General features: G+C 54.9%; 5 protein-coding genes across 5 annotated transcripts; all 5 read right to left on the bottom strand.

The window, feature by feature from the left end:
• Positions 1-1465: 1465 nt before the first annotated feature.
• Positions 1466-1843, bottom strand: J4E87_009596 (uncharacterized protein; the record flags this gene model as incomplete). Its single annotated transcript, XM_049381171.1, has 1 exon — positions 1466-1843. The coding sequence occupies one exon, from the start codon at positions 1841-1843 to the stop codon at positions 1466-1468; it is 378 nt and encodes a 125-aa protein (XP_049229021.1).
• A 2463-nt stretch (positions 1844-4306) lies between these two features.
• J4E87_009595 (uncharacterized protein) lies at positions 4307-7952 on the bottom strand (the record flags this gene model as incomplete). The annotated part of the gene is made up of 5 exons (XM_049381170.1): positions 4307-6022; positions 6065-6117; positions 6788-7316; positions 7446-7863; positions 7948-7952. 5 exons carry the CDS (start codon positions 7950-7952, stop codon positions 4307-4309), a joined length of 2721 nt encoding a protein of 906 aa, XP_049229020.1.
• Positions 7953-10794: 2842 nt separating this feature from the next.
• Positions 10795-15562, bottom strand: J4E87_009594 (uncharacterized protein; the record flags this gene model as incomplete). Its single annotated transcript, XM_049381169.1, has 5 exons — positions 10795-12196; positions 12242-12812; positions 13246-13466; positions 13515-15388; positions 15437-15562. The coding sequence occupies 5 exons, from the start codon at positions 15560-15562 to the stop codon at positions 10795-10797; spliced, it is 4194 nt and encodes a 1397-aa protein (XP_049229019.1).
• A 282-nt stretch (positions 15563-15844) lies between these two features.
• On the bottom strand, positions 15845-17332 carry J4E87_009593 (uncharacterized protein; the record flags this gene model as incomplete). The annotated part of the gene is made up of 1 exon (XM_049381168.1): positions 15845-17332. One exon carries the CDS (start codon positions 17330-17332, stop codon positions 15845-15847), a length of 1488 nt encoding a protein of 495 aa, XP_049229018.1.
• A 1005-nt stretch (positions 17333-18337) lies between these two features.
• J4E87_009592 (uncharacterized protein) lies at positions 18338-20281 on the bottom strand (the record flags this gene model as incomplete). The annotated part of the gene is made up of 2 exons (XM_049381167.1): positions 18338-20150; positions 20277-20281. 2 exons carry the CDS (start codon positions 20279-20281, stop codon positions 18338-18340), a joined length of 1818 nt encoding a protein of 605 aa, XP_049229017.1.
• Between the last annotated feature and the right edge of the window lie 593 nt (positions 20282-20874).

Genomic DNA, 20874 nt, shown 5'->3' with positions numbered 1-20874 from the left:
CACGAAAGCAGAACTGAAGACAGTGCAAAACTCCAGGAACCCAATATAATAGATTGAGAGCTCCCTCGAAGGCCTCTTGTTTCCATGCCCGTCGCCAAACTGAGCACGTGCGACTAGTCGTCAATCCAGCAGGACAGTCCATACGATAGACTACTGCAAACTTACATTGCAACATATACGCAACAACTTAGAAACCTCTCTTTCAGTCTCTATTGCGCAAGCAATGCCATCAGCGTGCCTCCATCGCAACTGCCAAAACTACATCCAACCGCATTTACCTACCCACAATCATCACCAACCCTCATCTCCCCACTCCATCATGCCAACCCACTTCCGACAGCCCCATTTCGACTCAAATCACGAAAGCGACCGTACCCACCGTAAACCGGATATCACCGAATAGTTCGCGGTTCCGAGACGGTCAAAGAGAAAAACAGCCGAACATGTCGATCGCTATTACGGCAGCGACCGAAAGAAAGAATGAGTGGACAAAGCATGAGCTAGACGATTGCTAGCACCAGGGCACGGAGGTCTAGAAGCGAGACTGTGGGGAGGTGTTCGGCTATGGGTGCCGAGCGGATAGGAGGATGGGAGATTGATGCTGTGGTCGGTTGGGGAGTAGGTGAGGTGAGGTGAAGGATAGGCGGTGAAGATACGGGAATTCTGGGATCACGATGTACTTTTTTTTGGGAAGCATACATTCACGTTGATCAAGAAAGAGTCAAATCGATGGAACAAGTAGTTCTTCGTTCTCAACTATACTAAGCTATCCTATGCTATCCACAGCAATCTCTCAAAACACCAAGCTAAATCGCACTCTCTCAAAAAAAAGTAGGTATCGGGGTATCACCAAACTCCAGCTCCACCAGAGAAGTAGGCAGCGAATCGCGCAGCAGAAAGCAAGCGAAAACACAATCGGAGGTGCGCGGCAAGCCGCGTTCAACCAAGTACAAAGTATGGACCTCCAGAAAGTATGTGATGGTTTTCGCATTCGCATCCGCATAGCAGCGTCCTAGTCGCGCGCCTAAAAGGGGGGGTATAACAAAACAGAAAGTCGACCAACTCAACAAAAGAAAATGTTGGTCGACCGCAAACAAAGGCAAGATTCCAAAGCTCCAGTATTACCCAGTAGTTGTTGATGTATAATCCCACGAAGTTTCGTCAATCGTCGCAGACAAGAGAAAGATAGTGTGTGATTACAAAAGGAGTGTGTGTGGGTAATGTGACAGGAGGATTCGGTAATCCTAGAACGTAGAACAAAGGTTCCGTGGACAAGTCCAGGGAAAGTAAAAAAGGGGGTATGATGCAAAGCGCAAACAGAAGGCAGGGACAAGACGTAAACGGACATACATCCTCGTGATATGGGTGTTGTTTAGAAAACAATGTAACATGAGAAAAAGGGTGTGGGTTGAATCAAAGACATGCGCTGCCAGTCGATGATGGCGAAAAACCGTTAATCTCACGTTCATAGAACGAGGTACCCGACACCAGCCGCGAGCGCAACAACAAGACTGTTGATCTGGAGCGAAGAAGCAGCGCCCTCGAATTGAGGGGGCATGGAAGCGGAGACGCTGGCCATGGGGCCGGAGGCAGTAGGCATGGCCATGCTGGCGGTGGTGTTGCCGGCGGCGTACGAGGGGACGATGGTGGGGTGCGTGGCGGAGATGGTGCTGGTGCTGTTTGCGGCGGTGTAGCCGGCGGGGGATGACGAGGATGCGGTCACGGTGTTGACGCGGTAGACGGTCGAGGTGATGTAGACGGTCGCGTCGTACTGGTCTTCCTGGGCGAAGGCGCAGACGAGGAGCGCGAAGAGCGCGGTGATGATTTGGGTGAAGGAGCGCATTTTAGTGGTTGGTTTGGTGGTTGGTGGTGAAGGACGGTAGTAGTTGTGGTGGTGAGATATGCGACTGTGAAAGCGCAGTGCTTCGATGTCGAATCAGAAGAATGGTGAGTTGCAAGTGTTATGCAGGTGCGTGTAAGATGAGCGACAGTGCTTTGTTTTTGTTTGGAATGCGAGAGAGCAGTGTGGATAGTCTTGGACCAAGTGATAGAGAGAGTGAGATATCAAGGATAGTACTTGTCAATGTAATGAGTGTGGGTAAGCTTAAAGCTTTAAAAGATCGTAAGTCTCGAGGAAGAGAGAGTAAAAGAGGGTTTGTCTCGCAACGTTTGAGGAGGGTGAAGGGGGAAACAACGGGCAGACCCAGGTGGGCTGCCCCCGGCGCCTTGTATCGTGTCCCTGGCATCCTTGCCGCCAGTGCAATTTCCCACTGCCAAAGCGCAATTTCGGTCCCCTGGGCGCGCTAACGCAGGTTCGGGCGTGCTAACGGGAGTACCTGAGCAAGGAAGCTGCCGATCTGGCGCTTGGCAATGGGCGGCCACGGCAAATCTCTGCACTGCATCCCAGTCCGCGCAAGCTCCTGTGGTTGGCCTGAGGTGCAGCGCTGGGCCTGAACTACCGAGGTACCCACTCGACGGCCAACGTGCTGCACGCTTGCTGCATCCTCGTGACGGGCGGGTGGTGACCTCACTTCTCACTCCCATCGCTAGGGGCAACCTTGGGAAAGTCTCTGCCCAGGTGAGATGCTGTCATCGCCCATCTGCGAACTCAAGGTTCACGCCCCATGATCCTCACCATGCTCAAGGTGCAACCAAGTTTCAACGGCCATCACCCCAGGCAACTTCTCTCACCCCATGCGTTCCACATTCCTACTCCAGCCCGAGTAGCCTGAGTCCACAGTTGTCGCGCCTCGCCCGCACGGACGCTGAAACAATGCGCAGCGAATCGTGCCGTCTGTCGGCCTCCAAGGCGGAAACGCGACTGGAGGCAGCTAGGCCAGCACGATTGCTGGATGCTGTACACCGGGCGGGCGGGCCACTCAGGGCGGAAACGCGACTGGAGCCAGCACGACAAATTTCGTCGTGCTATTACACCGCACCTTTCCTCAGCTCGCGCATTCGTGGCACGCTACCCGTTGCGACATGTGTTCTGGGTAACACGGTAAGCCAACCAGCGCCCGCCGTCTCAGACCCATCCCATAATGCCATCTATAGACCCGGGGTGAGGTTAACAACGTGGACGGCGGTAAGACGAGGCTATCATTGCCTGGACACTTTGGCGGGCTGAACGCGGAAGAGACGGTCAATAACGAAGCAAGCGAGCGATGAGAGAATTGCTATGGTGGTGTGGAACTGTGTAGAGAATTTCTTGCAAAGAGTTTGCTTGCGTAGTACTGCTCAACACATGCACGCAATGCAATGCATCTTGTGACTCAAAGTAATCTTCACAGTAGCATGTGAAGCGTCCAGATGCGCTCGCCAACACATCACCATCAATGCAAACTCGCATCTCGTGAAGGAAAATAAAAAAACCCACTGACACACAGGAACAGGTAACGATCTTCCGCTGCTAGAATTGAAATTACAATTACACAAGCGAGCATGCCGCATGATTGGCTCCCTACCTAGCCCGCAGCACTACCCCTACCATTACTAGTACACAATATGGGCTTTCTTTCTTGTCTCATTTCCGCCTTTCGCATCGTGACCCATCCATCGCATTGAAGCCCTGCGCAACGCCATTGCAAGTCCAGCTCCTAACTTCCGCTCTTTCTCAAATGAAAGCAATTCAAGCCAAGCAAGTCGCGCGCCTGTGCAATCGACCTTAGGAGGCTCGCATGCTTGCAATTGGGTCGCGGACGGCAGATTGAAAATCGAGGGTGCGCGCGCGCGCAAATTTGACAATAAATCATCTTCCATCGCACTCGCTTTCGTTTTCCTCGATCGAACCAACGGTCGTGTGTTGTGTGTTGTGTGTTGTGTGTTGTGTCATGCCAAACGCCTCCGCCAGTCGGCAAGGTTTAGGACGGGGAACCACGACTCTGTGCCACGCGCAAAAAGTTAGTTTGAGCGCAAAATGCAAATGCAGCAGCAGCAACGACCACCACCACCACGACTTTCATGCATGCCTCTTCGGCTTCATTGCCGGCGCGACAATATTCGCAAATGCCCTCTTCCCCAACACCATGCTGTTTCCAGCCAGACTAGACAAAGCCTCCCTTGCGCCATAGCAACCCGTGCGTGCAGTCCACGATGGGAGAACAAAGACGCTCATTCCCTCATCCCCCAGCGCAGACTACGGCAAAATGCAGAGAAAGGGAAGCAAGCGAACGCACGAACCTGGACAGTAAAACAGTCTCGGCAATCCCTCACACAATAGTCGCAAAGACGCAAACAACAGAGCGTCGCGCTGCGAGTCGTGAATGTTTGATCAGCGCCGTGCGCCAAACAAACCACACTATTGTCTTCAGTCGGCTTCGACTACTTCGGCACTCTCCCATAAACGGCGACAGATCTCCTCGGCTTCGTTTCGGCTGCGCGCCTGGTCACTCTCGAAACTCTGTTGAAAGTCGTTCTCGTCGCGACTAGTCTTGCCGCGACCTGCATCATGGTCGAAACTGACTCGTGATCTCCGCGAGCCCGTCCCATCTGTTTCGACGCCGCTTTCGTTGAAACTTGTGCTCAGGCTGCTGGCTCCTGTCGTGAAGCCGTTTGCGCCGTGCGACTTGGGTACGCGGATTTTGCGTGACATGCCAGGCGTTTGGTAGATTCGTGCAAGCGCGTCTGCAATTGGGTTGCGGTATCTTCGCACGACGTTGTACTCGACCGCGACGTGGTTGAACTGCTGCTGCAGGCGTGGATCTAGGCGCCCCTCACCATTGCCGTTGTAGTGGATGCTGGACTGAAGGTATGTGGGACCGCCCGTGCGGGGAAGCGTTACGGGAACGAGCTTCTGCGGTTCAATGTTGGACGACGCACGTTGAAGCATGAGCTTCTGCTGTGTCCGCGATGGGGGTAGGTTGGTTGGTGTAGTCGCGCCAGAGCGCTGAGGCGTCTTGGAGGGTGTGTCCGCGCCGCCCTTGAAGTTTGGCATTGATTTGTTGCGCTTGATCTTGTCCACCTCCCCTTCATCGGTATCGTCTTTGAGCTGATGCGCAGCCATGTACTCGCCATCGTGAGGTGTCCCTGCGGAACCGTCTCCGTCCATGAAGCGCGATACCAGGTTGTTCCCCGGCGTGTCTACCAGCGTAGATCCAACAGACCCAGCTGTGTGACTGAGCAGATTATGACGATCGGAGGAGGATACGACGGTCGCAGCGACTGACGATGTCTGGGGAGCGACATGGTGTGAGGCGCTGCGCTGTAGTAGTCGCGATGTGATCATGTCCGCATCTGGAGGCCGAGAATGTTGATAGGAGCTCCCGCCGTTGACCTGCGTGTTTGTGCGCGTGCGGTCGGTGAGCGTCTGAGTGGCCTGGCTGGGCGCTTCTCGAGCTGTGCCGGCCGGGTGTTGCGACTCTCCTCTGTTCTTCTCCATGTTGATCTCCGCCGCTCTGTGTTGTGCCTCAAGTATGACCGAGTTGGAGCGTGTGTTGGATCGGGTAGTAGTGGGCGACTGTGACGCACTCTCTTCGGTCCACCCGCCCTCGTCTCCTTCCTCGTCGTCATTGGGCATGTCAAAGTGGACCGCGGCGTGTGGCTCCGGAGAACTTTGCCGAGATCGAGAGGGAGTCGCGAGCGCACGCTTGGAAGTAGCGTTCTCGTTCTTAGACCCCTTCAGCGCGTGTTTCGCATGCCCTTGCCGCGGCGGGAGATGGCCGCTCGAGTGGTTTTTGCGCAGGTTTGCTTGCTGCGTGTTTGCTCTCACAACGGCGCCGGAAGACGCATGGCGCTTCATTCCGGGACGCGCGTGTGGGCTGCTAGGCGCCGAAATGGAATTGCCCGACTGCGAGCGGCGGTGGTGTCGCCCCGTGTTTTCTGCGCCCTGGAGCGCCTGCTGGGCCTGCTTCTCGGCTTTGCTCAGCTTGTTGAGGTTCTTGCCGAAGGACGTATTCCGCTGCACGCGTTGGCCGACGACATGATGGCGCTGGCTCTTGTGATGGGCTGAGCGCTGGGCGCCCTCGGACGGCGACTGCGAGATGTGCGACTGCGACGACGACTGTCTGGTCATGGCGGCTGGCCGCTGGGGCCGCGAATTAGAGTCGTCTGCTGAGGCCATGCTTACGTTCACGCGCGTGTCGAGGGAGGTGAGGTCGGGGAGCCGTTTGGCTGTGGGAGCTGCACGTAATGATGCAAGTCTGCGGATCGTAGGAGTCGAGTGGAGCAGCCAGCTGGGTTTCGTTGTGCTGGCAGCCGAGCGGATCAACGGGCGGCCATGGAGATTCAATTGTGTGCGTTGGAGCGTTAGACGTGGTACAGCGTGCCACGTTGGGCCCAATGATGTTGATGGAGATGGTGGAGTCCATGCCCGGCCATCAAATGAGTAGGCGGTGAAAACGCCCCAACCGCTTTAGGTTCACCGCGGCCCGTCCCCACGTCATATGACCGTGCTCTCACCTCACACTGCCTCTTCACTACCGCGCATTCCAACATCACTGCACGACACATCCTGTGCTGTATCTGTATTATCACTATAAACTAAGACCCTACGTTATATCTGATGTAGTTGTGCTAAATACCGCGCGCCTTGCGCATTCCTCAGTGTACCGACTGAAAGAGTCAACCTCCCTGTTATGGGTATGAAGATGCCAGCTCTCCAAGATAAACAGTCGTATAGTCATGTACTCATATATGGTATGTGTCTTCCGGTCATCCCTTCGTCAGTCATCATCGTGGTCTCGTGTCTCACCTCGCGTCTGCCTTGTCGTCGCTTCTCATGTCGCAAGTCCCTGAGCGAATCTCTTCAGCTTGCACCTCATTCCCCGTTGTAATGCCGCTCGCTGCTGACTGATCTGTCGCTGTGTAGGGTTCATGCCATCGATGCAGCCGAACGAAGAAGTGCTGAGCAGAGACTCGGGGCGCGACCGGTAGGAAGGTGGTGGAGGTCCCGAGAAGTATGTCGGGGCGTCGGAGAGGTCGCCCATCGAGTCTTCGCGGATGAGACCGGCCGCTGCTGTCGATGGCCGGGTGCTGTCTGCGCTTCGTGCCGTGCGCATGAATATGGCGTTAAGACGGCGCTCAAACACGCTCTCTGTATCGCCGAGTCGTGCACTCGCTGGGGTGCCCATCCGGGAGGGTAGCTGCGACTGTTGGTCGATTGACAGAAGCGCACTGGCGCGCGTCGAAGGATGTCGTGTCGATGGCCTTGTGACGGGGCGACGAAGCGATCCAGATCGGGACATGAGCATGGTACCAGGGGCTTCCGCAACGTCCTCGTAGGAGATGGCTAAGAGTGGCATCGATGCTGACTGTCTGTTGATTTGCTTCCGACATGCCTGGCGCTGAGACTTGGTTCGTAAAAGCGAAGGCATCTGAACCTGCATCTTTTTGGCGCAACGAAGGAACGACTTTCCGTGTTGACTGGTGGCTGTCGATGGTCTGACGACTTCGGGTGCTCCAACCACGGGGATAGCGTGCTGAGCCACTGCGGAGTCTTTGGTACCTACATTTGTCGCTGCTCTCCAATACGAAAGGCCTCCCATGAGCGGGGGTGAAGGCGTATTCATGCTAGCATCGAGCCATGCATTGACGTCCCGTATCACGCCAGAATCGGGTCTCGCTGGACGGAGAGGAGGTAGAACCGGCGGTCGAGGCGACACCCGCTCTACAAGTATCGGGAGCGGGGGTACTGCTGGTGCGTCTTGCAGGCTCGGTGTCGCTCCTGTTGAAGGTGCCGTACGCGGCCGCCTGACTGATGGTTTTCGCCGTATCTCAATTGGTCCCTCATCGTTCTTCAGCGTCTGTCGCGATGCCACTTTGCGAAGATGCCGTTGCAGCCACTTCTTCGCCGTTCCATGCTTGCTAATGGTTGTAGTAGTCGTCTGTTCTGTAGTGGTAGCCGTCATGCTGTGTGATTCGAAGGAACTGTTTGCGAGAATGTCGTACGCTGAGTGATGCACGGCGGTAACAGTAATGTAGAAGAGGTGAAGGCGGGAATGCGGAAGTGACTTCATGTGGGTTGGAATGGTTGTCGTCGTTGATGGCAGGCGCAAATGAGCTGCCATCGTAAGTTTCGGACGTCATGGGCTGAAAGAGGAAAATGCTGTCATGGGATTGTTGAAGGGGCAGTCACCCTCAAGGTTGAGGAAGGCACGTCTCGGTGACCTTCACTTATCGGCACAGTACCTTTCTTATCGACATTGCAAGAGCTCAAACATTCGCGAGAGACGTGATCATCTTGTATACATAGGTGTGATGAGATTGCTTCATCCAGCTTCACTGGAAACAGCGTATGAGATACCGATCTAACCACGCTCAATATCTCGCATCTCAGGATCCAGGTTTGGACCGGACCATGGCGGATCCAATAGGCCCCTATTATGCTCATTGATTTCCTGCCGTATCTTCTCTTTCTCCTCTTCAGTCTTATTCGGATCGTAGAGATTGCCATCGTCGCCCTCCATTGAGCCCGATGGAGTTGACATTGAATCCGCGCTTACCTTGCGGAATGTTCTCTCCGTAGGCATGGTCGAACACGCCACCCTTCCGGCAGGTCTCGCCGATGGAGCGGCAGATGGGTGACAGATGTTGGTGGTTGGTTCAGCGGCGGTGGAAGTGGGTTCGCTGCTGGTGATGAGGGAAGTGGAGGGAAAGAAGAGAGAAATTCTCGTTCTTCTTCGGGTGAGCGTGAACGACGGTATATCGGGGTAGGATGGTCTATGCTTTCCCGGCGTGGATGCTTCTGTATAGGACGGAGAAGGTGGTATGCTCGTCTTGCGGCATCTTTGTAGAGATCTGGTTTGGTTTCTGCTTGCCGACGCTTCGCCAGTCTGTCAGCTTTCGGCTCCGTGGGTATCTTGTGTTGATTTTCGTTGATCCGATCATTCCTGGTATGTGCGTCTTGTTCTGGAACGAATCTGGCTTCTGCCTGTCGCTTCCTCGCCAGTCTGTCAGCTTTTGGTTCCGTGGGTATCAGGTCCTGAATCTCTTTGATCCGGTCGTTTTCGGGTTGTGTATCTCGTTGTGGGACGGCCGATACCTCCTCCGTCTTCTGCTGGTCGGCTTTGGGCCCCTTGGGTACCCGATTCTCTTTGAACCAGTCCTTCTTGATCTGTGCATTCTGCTTTGGAACGGACGATGGCTCTCCTCTCCTAGTACCACTCCCCATGCCTCCGACCGGAAGGCCGTTGCCAACTCCTCTACCCCTTCCACCTTCGAAAGTATTGAGCGCTCCGCCATTCAAAGTGTTATTGAAGCTTCCTCTACCTCTTCCACCGTAACCGAAGTTAATGGAACTCCTTCCCCTCCGGCCGATACTGTTTCCTCGGTTTCCACGTGGTGCTCCAGACATGCCGTCAAGTTTTTCAATTCTGATTTCAACCCAGTTGAGATTGATCAGCAGTAAAAGCATGACGCTCTAAATGTGAACGCGAATTTCGACTTCCGTTCAGCAGTTTGTGTCGTCAATACACCGTTCCGGTGCCTTCGTCACCAGTCCACAACTCGCATCACATGCCCCATCCAGGCGCATCTCCATACGCCCATGAAATCCACACCAAACTTCACCTATGTCTACCTTCCAATCCGCCAACACTCTCTCATCCTTCCCCACTTCTACACTGCTCCTCCAGGCTCCATATCACCATGCCCCCCCTCGCACGTTTCCGCAAACGCATCCTCTACGCCCGATCAACCCTCCGCCTCACCCTCTGCGCAGACGGGAAACGACGTTGCCGTAAAAGACGACTCCGCTACATTATTACCAATTTGCGCGATTTACGCGATGCAGCAATGAAGACCGCTGACTCCGTATCAAGGCAGCTAGACCACCTGTGGTGCTGAGATGGGGGTGGGAACGCTGGCAGCTTTCTTGGTATTCGTCACAGGGCTTATTTTCTTGTATGTGACGGGACGGCTTTGCTGTTGACGGACTCAGGACGAATGCACAGCGCTTGTTTTGATTCTGGATGTCGTCTTTCGACTGAGTTGTTTGCGTCGGGGTATGACGGGGGCGTCTGTGTCCTCCTCGTGTGGATGATGTTGATGAGGATGAGGGCACCATCTTAGCTTTGTTATCGGATTCATTCACACTGCTTGCGTCGGCGATGACATACGGTTGCACCCGGAATGTCTCATCTCGTTCTGCCAGACATTAGCAGGACACACAAAATCCTCATAGTCCCAAGACAAAAAGACTAAACACATCCAAGATTTTAGTATAATCGATTCTTCCACCCACTCCACCTCCCATCCTATCCAATCCACCCCCCATATTTCTCTAATATCTAACAAGTGAAAAGTTTGGTGTTGGGTATATACAACTTAAAACAGCACAAAAGACCTCCCAAGTTTACGGTGCAACTAACGACATTTGCCCGCCAGTGCCAACGAAGGCATATGTGTGTAGACATCTACATAGGAAAAACAAGAACGATGCTGATAACAATCTCGATAGCTGAGTACAAAAAAAGAAGAAAGAGGAGAAGAGGCTTATTAGTACGTATATATGTGTAAGAAATGTTGCGGTAGGCAAAAAGTACCGTTCTGGTTGATACAGGATAAAGGAAATTGAACTGGGGGTATCAAGCTGTCAAGGCTGGGTATAATGGGTATAGCGAAAAGCCGAGCTGAGTAGTAGTTGTAGAAAGATAAGAAAGACAAATGAAAATTTGCGGTAGATATGAGATATGTCGGAGATGGAGAAAAGGGAAATATCGCTGTAGAGTGTGGACTGTTCCATGTATCGCGTTCCGTGTATCACGTTACGCCTTTGCCCGAAGAGTCCGACGCCGGTTTGGTGACAATTTTTGCTGTCTTTGGTGTAATGAACAGCATCAAACAGTCTCTCGAGTTCGATCAACCCATCGAGACGCTGGGGTCGTTGGAACCGACAAAGCCCGTTGACATGCCCATGTCCATGCGCAGGAATTGGTCTTGGTGGCTGTCGAGACCGTCCATGCCGCTTGACATGCCCATGGAGTTGCCCATGCCGCTCATGTTGTTTTGGTTCATGGCGTGGGGGTCCATCATGGCTAGCGATTCTCGGCGACTGCTGTCAGCTGAGCCGACGTGCTGCACATGGGGCGAGAGCTGGTGCTGCTGGTGGGGCCGGAAGTCTTGGTTGCGCGACTGGTTCATGTGCTGACGTGCGGCTGCCCATGCTTGGGCTTGAGCCTGCGCTTGGGCGATCTGGGCCTGCGTGATGTGCTGGGTGGGTTGCATGTGTGGCTGAAACTGCTGTTGCGAAGGATGTGGCGGGGTGGGCTGGAGGGGTGCTCCGTGGTGATGTTGGGGCTGGGGGTGGTGCAAGGCCTGTTGCTGGGCCTGATGCTGCATCTGATGCATCGAGTCATCTTCCTCAATAGTTTGGGGTGTCAGGTCAATGTCGTCGTCATCATCGTCGCCTTCCGCATCAACCTGATCGCAATCTCCATCACCACACACGGTGGGCGGCGCGCTAAAGGGCATGTTAGACTCAACCTTGATCGGGCTGCCTTGCCTGGGCTGGTTCACGGTAGCAAACTGTGGTGGGATGCTAGCCATGGAGCAGCTTCTGGTACTGGTACCACCGGGCAATGGCTTTTGCGCGCCCATACCAGAGACCGAGGCCCTGTTCTCGCGTATAGCGGTCCGCCACTTGTCGATGAGGCGGTCGTAGTCCCAGTTGCGGTAGTCCATGCCGTGCTTAGCAAGCTCCCTAGCCGTGTCGGTTCCAAGGTTGATGCTGATGGGCGACACATCGGGGGCGCCTGAGGTCCAGCGGTTGGCTTTCAGGTATTCAATTTCCCTGCGTGCATTCCCCAGCTGCACCTCGGCTTCCCGTCGCCTGTCGTCGGCACGGGCATAGCAGCGCAGTATCTCAACCTGCCAGCACTCCTGCCTCGTCTTGTCTGACTGCTGTGTCCAGTGGTGGAAGGCGTCTGCAATGTGGCCAAAGAGGCGCTGTGGGTCGTGGTCGAAGAGCGGTGGGGTGGGCAGGGGCGAGGTGTTGGTGGAAGGAGCGGAGGAGTGCGAGCCTGAGGGATAGACCTGGTTAATCTGACGCTGCCGCTGGTAGGCAAGCAGACGCTCGCGGACCTGCTTATTCAGCGCTTCGAACTGCTTCTGTCCCGGCGGGGTGATGGACCATGACTCGGACGTGGGAAAGGGCGTGGGGGAGAAGAGGGTAGAGGGCGCGGGGAGGATCTGAAGGCACAGCGAGGGGAAGCTCTGGGTGTAGGGGTCGAATTCGAAGAGGCCGGAGCCAGATGCTTTTGCGCTGTGTCTGTTAGCAGGATATATGGTGAGTGAATTGGTGACATACTTGGCTACTTGCACGCTCTTCAGCAGCTCCCGCAGCGCCATCTCGGTGGCACTCGCAATCTCATTCTCCTCGTTCGACTTCTGCCTCTGGTCCAGCTCGGCCTTTCGCGACTGCCGCGACACGTCCCGGCGCGGGTCTGGTGTTTTGGTGTTGAGTCGTGAGGGCCGGTGGCCGCTTCCCCAGCTGACATCCTTGAACTGCCCCCTCGTCTTGCCCACCTCGAGCGGCTCATCGTCGTCTTCCGGGCTCTGCACAAGGACCGAATCCTCGCTCGCTATGCGCTTCTTGTTCGCGGGCGTGCTCGTGCCGCTGTCGTCTCTCCGCGGTGTTGACACGCTGCCCTTGGCCTGCCGCCGTGTGATGCCGCCTCGCAGCTTCCGTATCTCGTCGACATTGTGCACGCCATCGGGCGCCTTTGGGTTCTTGGGGCGGATGTACAGGTCCAGATGGCGTCCCAGGCTGGACGAGGTGAAGGCCTGGCCGCAAAAGGGACAGTTCTTGTCCTTGGCCGCCTTGAGCTGTGGTTCGGCGGTGGAGCGAGGCGTGGACGATTCGGTTTCGCCCATGATGGCTTGCAGATATTATTACTCAGGGTTCCCAAGCTCGAGCTTATCTCGATACGCAGAGTCGTTCATGCGTGCCTTGGGTAGAAGGATTATAGCTGCAGCTATGACATTACTATTACGGTCGGAAGGGGTAGTATACAAGGAAAGATGGGCATAGTGCACGCCAATGGCTAATGAGAGGAGACCAATTGGACGCTGCAGGCAAAAGGAGCGACGCGTTCGTTGGAGCAATATTATCTCGCTGCGGCTTGGCGCGAAAAGCTGCCCCTAATGCTTCTGCCGGGCACTATGATGCGCGCGCAGGAGGCGCGCAGTCAGCCGTGCGTGCAGCGGGAAGCCAGCCCGCCCGAACCAAAGGGCCCGACCTGTCTGACAGGACTCTACGGACTCTGGACGCGACGCACAAATTGCACTCGCGTCTATTTTGGCTCTACTTACTTTCCGCCCTGGCCAGCCTCGCCGCTGTCCGCGCCGCAATGTCCTCATACTCGTCCATGCCGCCGTCAAGCTTCCTGAGCTGCCCTCTAGTCAGCCGAAAAACGCTCCCCGGAGCTAACCCTGGCGCTTCATCCTCCGACTCGCTGCTGTCGTCAGCCTCGCCCTCGGACGCGTGAACCCCTGGCGCTAGCTTGTACGCCGACTCCCTCTGCACCACCGTTCTGCGGGGTGTTAGTAAGAACTCTATTTATTGACTGCAATAATCTCACCTCATGAAGAACCGGTCGTGTGTCACCACCAGCAGCGCTCCCTCGTACTCTCGCAGCGCCATCACGAGACCCAAAATAGTATCAGCGTCCAGGTGCGTCGTCACCTCGTCGAGAATGAGCAGTTGCGGCGGCGGCCATAGCAACTTGGCAAGTGCGACCCTGACCTTCTGCCCTCCCGACAGGAGCACGAGCGGAACGTCCGACACCGTCTGGCCATGGAGTCCCAGTCCACCCAGCACTGTCCGCGCATCCTTCTCCTGTGCGCCCTCGCCAATACTTTCCATCACGTGCCGGAGCGCTGTCGTCTGAGGGTTGGCAGCCGCGGTCGCAGTGAGCTCTTCGACCGACTGCTGCGAGAAGCGGCCAATCTTCACCCTTGCATGGCGCGCGACACTGCCAGATGTGGGCTTGAGACCGCCCTCTTCATCACCGCCCATTATTATGGAGACCAGCGTCGTCTTGCCCGAACCGTTCAGGCCTGCTAAACCTACCCGGTCTCTCGGATGTATGGTCAGACTGACGTCGGTCAAGATGGGCAATTTCTTTCGCCCAGGGTATGCAAATGACACCTTCTCTATACTTACCAGTGCCCCGGGAAACTTCAACTCGGGCGGCTGGTGTGGGAAGGAGAGGTGCACTGGGGGATCGAAATCAGGTATCTCAATCTCCGCCCGCTGCGTCGTGTGATAGCCTGCGAGATCGCGGTTCAGCTTGAAGCGACCACCTTTGGCACTGACCTGCAGCCCCATTCTATCATCAAGTTTTTTCTTCCGAGACGCAGCCTGTTTCAATTTCTTGTCGTCTCCCTTGTCCTTGGCGGCCTTGATGTTGCCTGCGATGGTCTTCTCAATGTGCTTCTTCTGCTTGTCCTGGGCATCCTTCATCTTGGTCATGTACCTGACCTTCTTCCACCTTTCGCGCTCGTACAGACTGAGGTTACCGCGGAAAGTCTCGAGAACCTGGTTGCGGAGGACAATGAGCTCTTCGGCTACCGCGTCTCCAAAGTCGCGATCATGGGTCGTTATGAGGACAGTCGTGCCTTTGAGATTGCGGATATAGTCTTGTAGCCAGATAATTGACGGCAAGTCTAGGAAGTTGGTGGGCTCGTCCAGAAGTAGTACGTCCGCATACTGTGTGAGAGCACAAGCTAGATCGCAGCGCGTCTTCCATCCTCCTGAGAGTTCCGACACGGGCCTGTCGATGCGATCCACCTTGAAGCCAAGGCCTAGCAAAACCACGCGCGCTTTTGCTTCTGCCTCAGCTGCATCCATGAGCTCGAGGGAGGCTTGCACGCCAGCAAGCAAATCCGCAGCTGCTTGTGTCTCTTCGCTGAGCTTCGTGGCATCGATCTCGGTCTCTTGCAGCCGCTTCTCAGATTCTTCGAAGCGCTCTTCAAGCTTAATCAGCTCCTTCCTAGCTGCCTTGCCCCGAGCACCACTCCTCCTCTCAGCAATCCGGTGACCCTCTCTCAATTGCAACCCTAACCTCTCATGCCCAATACGCCTGTACGCCTGAACCGGTGCCATGGAATCAACAGAGTTCTCGACCGCCTCACTAAGCAATTTCGCTTCTCGCACGTAGCGCTCTCGAACCCGATCACTCCGGACAACATGCTGCAGGACAGTCTCGCTCCCCAGGCTCAACGCAGTCATCTCATCTCCCAAGTCGTCCTCTCTCGTCTGACCTAGAAGGAGAATGCGCGTACTCCATGGTATACCCGGAACCAGACCATCGGCGATGGCTTTGAGGAGTGTAGACTTTCCTGTTCCGTTCCGACCTACCATCACGTAGTGGCGTGCCTCCACTAGGTGGAGTGTTGTACGTGATAGTAGTTCTCGGTTGGCGACTGTGATAGACAGGTCTTTGACGAGTATCTACATGATTCAACTTGGTGTATGAGGGAGAGGTGAGGGCACGCCTACCTCTTTTGACGCAGGTGCATCGACAGAATCAACTGCGTACCGCGATTGCTGCGCCGTGACTGTTATGTGTCCACCGCCGTGATGCTCTTCCGCGGCTGGTGCTGCGTCTTTCCCTTTGCGTACCATTGTGAGAGGGATTGCCGACTGTTGAGCTTAGCAGTGTCGTCGCTGGAATGCAGTCTTCAGGTTTGGTTGTCTTGGGCATCGGCGACCTTCTTCCTCATATACACGAAAAAGGACATGGCCATGCAGGGCGCGGTGCTAAGATGGATGACGCTCGGCTCAGGATGAGTCGACGCTGTGGCTTCTGATTGGCTGGATGAGTGATGACTAATTGTGGAGGGAAGGCGCAATGAGACGACCAGCGACATCATCTCAACGCTTGCTTACGGCTACCGACAATTTCTCCTATTGATCTCCAAACTCTTCCTTCAGCTCCAAAAATTCTGTTATATAACCCACCAGCTCCTTCAACTCCTCATCATTATCGTCCTCGTATGTCGCGTCTTCCGGCCACATCCCTCCGGCTCGCAAAATGGCGCTTCTCGACTCTCCGGTCTCACGTACTCGCTCTTCCCAGTATGGTTGCTCAAGTTTCTCCTTCAAAAACGCGTAACGTTTCATTCGGGCCTGCTCCTCGGGAGTGGCGATGGTGTTCGAATTCCGTGATCCTCGTCGCGCCTTTTTCCTCTTCTTCTTCGACGTGGCGTTGACTTGACTTGTATACGCCGCCCATAATATACGACGTTGCTCCGAAGGATGAACCTCTTCCCAACCTGGGACACCTTCAGGGAACTCATATCCCATGGAAAGTGCTTGGCGTTGTAGGTCCGCGATATGTTCGAGGTACTGCCGGTCTGCTTCTCGTTGCTGGATCGCTTTGAGTCGTTTCGTTCTGGCGGCTAGTCGCTTCGAGGCCAGCGGTGTCTTTCTGTCACCGCTCGCACCACTTTTAGGGGAAGGAAGAATGTCAGTGTGACCCATACTAGCCAACCAGCCATCCAATACCTCGGCATCTCTTTCTAACCGCATTGCCTCCACATCTTCTAGTAGTTCGTATCCAGGGACGTTCAGCGGGAAGGGTACCTCCCCTTCTTCAGCGTCTTTTCTGTAACCCGCGAGTTTCAACATCCACGCCCTTTCCACTTCAACACTTCTATACAGGCTCAACGCCTGCCTCGTCGCATCCTCCTCTTGCACGTCTGAAAAGTACGGTTGGTTACCCTGCGGGATCTGCACCCCATTCTGCCTAGCCATCTCCCGTCGCTCCTGATCCCTCGCCTCCCTCAAACTATCATTCTCCCACGCCTGCTCCCTAGCTCGCAGCAGTCGACGCCGTTCGTCCGGCGTTATTGCCACGTGCGTACCAGAGGGCGTTATGGTACCGGGTGGCCCGGCGCCACCTGTAAAGAGATAGCTTTCATCGGGGTCTTGGTTTGATGTGTAGGTAAGGAGAGTAGCTTGCTGTCCGTCGACTGGCGAGGTGTAGATGTCGGGGGATTTGTCATACGGTACTATGCCTTGAGCGTGGGAGCGAGGAGAGGGGCCTGGTGGGTAGGGGGTTAAACATGTGGTGCAGAATGGGGATGTAGATGGGCTGTCGAAGTGGCAGAGGGGACAGCGGGTCGTGGGTAGCGTGGGTTGGCTTGATGGGTTTGAAGTCTTCGCATTCGGTGCATCCCGCTTTCGAGACCGCAGCGCCCTCAGTTCCTCATCAGAAAAAGGCGTGAAGATTCCTCCGCGTCTACGCTCTTCTTTCGTCAATCCTTCCCGCATCGCAGCATCTACCTTCTTCGCCAAAGTCCGCGTGGCAGCATCCATCCTTTCCTTCTCTTCTCGTGTAGCGCTATGTATTCCACTTTGTGAGCCCGAACACTCCCCAGGTACATCCACCATCTCAAACACATCTCTCACTACACCTGCTCTATGCACATCGCGGACATATCTCGGAATCCCTCTACATAACCTGTGTACGGTCTTAGATACGCAGATGCAGCTATCTACGCCCTTCATACCAATGTGCGCTAAGTGATTGAAAGTACACTTTGCGGCAGCGGGTATGATGCCGAAGCGTGCGGTTGGCGAGGTGGTGTAGAAGGAGTTGGGTATGTGGCGTTTTTGGCGTTTTTGTGGGGGTTGGTTGGGTTCGGAGTGATGGTGTGGTGGGTGTAGTGTGTGTGATTGGGGGAGCTGTGAGGGGAGTTGGTGGTGGGAAGGGGAAGGGGTGATGACTGGGTTGGGGTGGTCGTCAACATCGGTTCTGGTTCTCTTCCGTGATATTTTCTGGGAAGGAGGAGGGTTGTGGCTCTTGAGAGACGCTGTGTTGACTTCCGTCATGACGAGATTTTGTGGTTTCCTCTGGTACAACCCAACACCGTGATCTCTGCCAAACGCAGCTTCAACATCCGCTATCGTCACGTTTCGTGCGCGACTCGCATCGGATATCTGTGGAGGAACATGTATCCTTGAAGTTGCAATGCTTCTCATTCGAGCGCACCTCCTTGCGTAGGGGTCGCATGGAGCGCTGCAAATGGGGTTGGCTCGTCGTTGTTGAGTCATCGTAGTGGCGGACGGAGGATGTAGGGTCGGTATTACGGTATCATGGGTCACGATTACAGGTATGGTGTGCTAGAATACGATAAAGATGAGCGTGTACAAAGTCTTTGTGTGGTATAGTGCAAGTGATAAGAGTGGCGAGATGGAACAAAGGGAGGTTTGGCAAGACAAAGCGAAAAGAAAAGGCCGGACAATCTAATGACGGTATGAATCTTGTAACTCAACGGCAGGCGAAAGTTGTCACTGTGCAAAAGAACATCCAGATATTCAAGTAGTCTTCAACATGAGCAAAATCTCGCGAACCGCAACACAAGACAAACTCCCTACTCCCCCCCCCCCAACCACTCAACCCTGCCTAGCCCTCAAATCCGCCTGCCTCCCCCTCATACTCTGAAAGAACCCCTGCATCAAGCTCTGATCAATCCGACTAAACTCCCACCACCCCTCCTGCGCCGCATCCGTAGTCCCCACATAAACCTCCCTCGGATGCAACCTCGCGCACGGCCAAAGTCCAAATGGACGAACAGACAGCGTCGCGAGCAGCGGATACACTTCTTCTAGGAGCAGGCTCGACAAGATCTTCATCTCGCCTCTGTATCCCGGCGACACTTGGTCGATGAACTCCTGGGAAAGCAGGTCTAATGTCGTGTCTACGAGGCGCACATGGCCGCCATTACTTCCCCACGACGCGCCGTATGGAGGCGGGGGACGAGTCTCCTCGGTCGGAGGATCGATGTGCGATTTGAACGCTTGTTTGTCCACGACAAGGAAATCTTGCGTCCACATACGGCCTAGCGTGGGTAGCATGGTGAAAGTCCGCTTGAAATGTTGTTTCGCAGCCGCGATGTCGCCTTCCGCGATCCCAGCTTCTCGGCCGTCGATGAACATGATTTTGGCCTTGCTCTTGATGGCGTCGTAGCCGGAGATCCACGTCCCAGATCGCATGACGTCTTTGGTGAAGTTTTCCTCAAAGGTAGCCCATTCTTCGTCGGTTTGCTCGTAGGTCAGGCGGTAGCATACGAAACCCCATGCATCGGGATTTCTCTCGAGATTCCGTGGGTTCTTTGCGTAAAAGTCCATGCGCTCGCGGAGAATCGTGATCCAGTGTTCTTGCGCAGCGGGCTTGGGTGGACCGCAGAGGGCGAGGCGGGTTTCATCGCGATTCTTCTTGCCTTCTTCGTAGTGGCCGAGCAGATTCTCGGTGTCGCGGAAACGGGGGTGGGCTGGCTTAGTGAGCTGTCCCATTATGTCCATTTGTTCTGCTAAGGAGGGTGGGTTGGCGGCTTGGTCGGCGGCGGCTTTGTCTTCGGCTTCTAGGATGGCTAACTGGTGCTTGAAGGATTTGCTTCCCATGATCTGAGACCAGGTGTTTTTTCGTTGTGCGACTGGGAGGTCGGTGAAAGCGTTGGTGGTTGTGTAGCCCTTGAAACCGGTCATGGGGACGCCGATCGTGTACTCGAGTCTGGTGAGCATCCCTCTGAGATCTTGAACACACTCGTAGTACTTCTTGCCGGCCTCGCCGATAGCTGCTTCGTCGGTTCCAGCGGTTTTCAGAGCATCTTTGTACTGCTCGAAGGCACGTGCTTGGACTTCATCCACGCGATCTACGACCCATTGATGCGTACGCTGCGACATGTTTGTCATCCCGTCGTTCCAGTACTCTGCCCACATGCCAGCAAGATCCAATCTCTCTTCGACGCCATTTTGTTCGCGTCGCAAATTAGCTGCCTTCTGGAACTCAACATATCTGTCGACCATCCAGTTGAAAGCGTCGCGAGTCCGGGTGTGGACCTCCTCGTGGCTGAACCATTCAAATATCTTGGTGAGGTCATTGATCAATTCGAAGAGGTTCCTGTAGTTGGCAGGGTCATCCATCTTGCGTTCTACCCAGCGATCTCCGCTGATTGGCACCATACCAAGCAAGAGCTTTGCTTTGAGAGGGCGTAGACGCGCGAGGAAGCCCATGTGTGGTGATCTTCGGAGCTCTGGGATTTCTTGCCTCTTCATCAGCGGTGCAATGCGGTCCATGCAACTGTAGTTGTTTCTGTTGAAAGGTGCAGGAGCCCATTGACTGTATGGCGCGGTCAGCAGCCCGTATTCTTCTTGTGTCATGAGTGGGAAAGACGGACGGCCGCCGCCGGATCTGCGACCGCCAGTACTGTAGTCACTAAAGCCCTGTAGGTTTCGCACTGATACGAGGTCCTCCTCTTGTATTTGTTAGTGTATGGTCATGAGTTGAATGGAGGTTTAGTACCATAAACAAGATTGAGCAGCTGTTCGTGACTCCATGATGCATGGTCCCCGAACCAGTCCTTCATGTGCTTCTCCGCCGCATCAAGATTCATATTGCGAAGACTTTCTTCCATTTTCTCTTTCCCTGCAGCGGTAGCGGTATGCGGGGTTGAGGTGAATTGTTGATAGCGGACTATGGGAATGTGTCTTTGCATTTGTAGTGTCGAAGACAAGTACGGTGTAGAACGAGCTATGCTGCATCTGGGCACGCGCCAGGCTGCAATGCGTGAGGCTTGTCGGGCCAGCCTGAACGAAGCCATGAATAGCAATTTTTCAAGGCAACGAACGCTCGAGCGCGGAGCCCAGAAGACGTTTATGGGCGGCTGCCTCAGGGTGAATGTAAGGCGTGCCGCGCCATCACTGAAAAAGGAAAGGCGGATCACCACTAGCTTCCGCGGTGCCACTAGGCAGCGATCTGGACCCAGAACACTTCCCGTCCCAAATCGCTCATCGCTTTTTTCTCGCAAGAGATGCTCTGCGGGCGCACACTTCCACTCTTATCCATGCGACGCGTATTGGGTATCATATATGCGGTTTCTGTAGTGCCCGGCACGTAATGGAAATGTATTGTCGTATCATTGTCTTCCAGT

The sequence above is a fragment of the Alternaria ethzedia genome (genome assembly GCF_023757985.1).
Source record: "Alternaria ethzedia strain BMP 0044 chromosome Unknown scaffold_37, whole genome shotgun sequence".
Classification (NCBI taxonomy): domain Eukaryota; kingdom Fungi; phylum Ascomycota; class Dothideomycetes; order Pleosporales; family Pleosporaceae; genus Alternaria; species Alternaria ethzedia.
The sequence above is the reverse complement of the archived record's forward strand: the minus strand, read 5'-3'. Positions and strand labels throughout refer to the sequence as shown.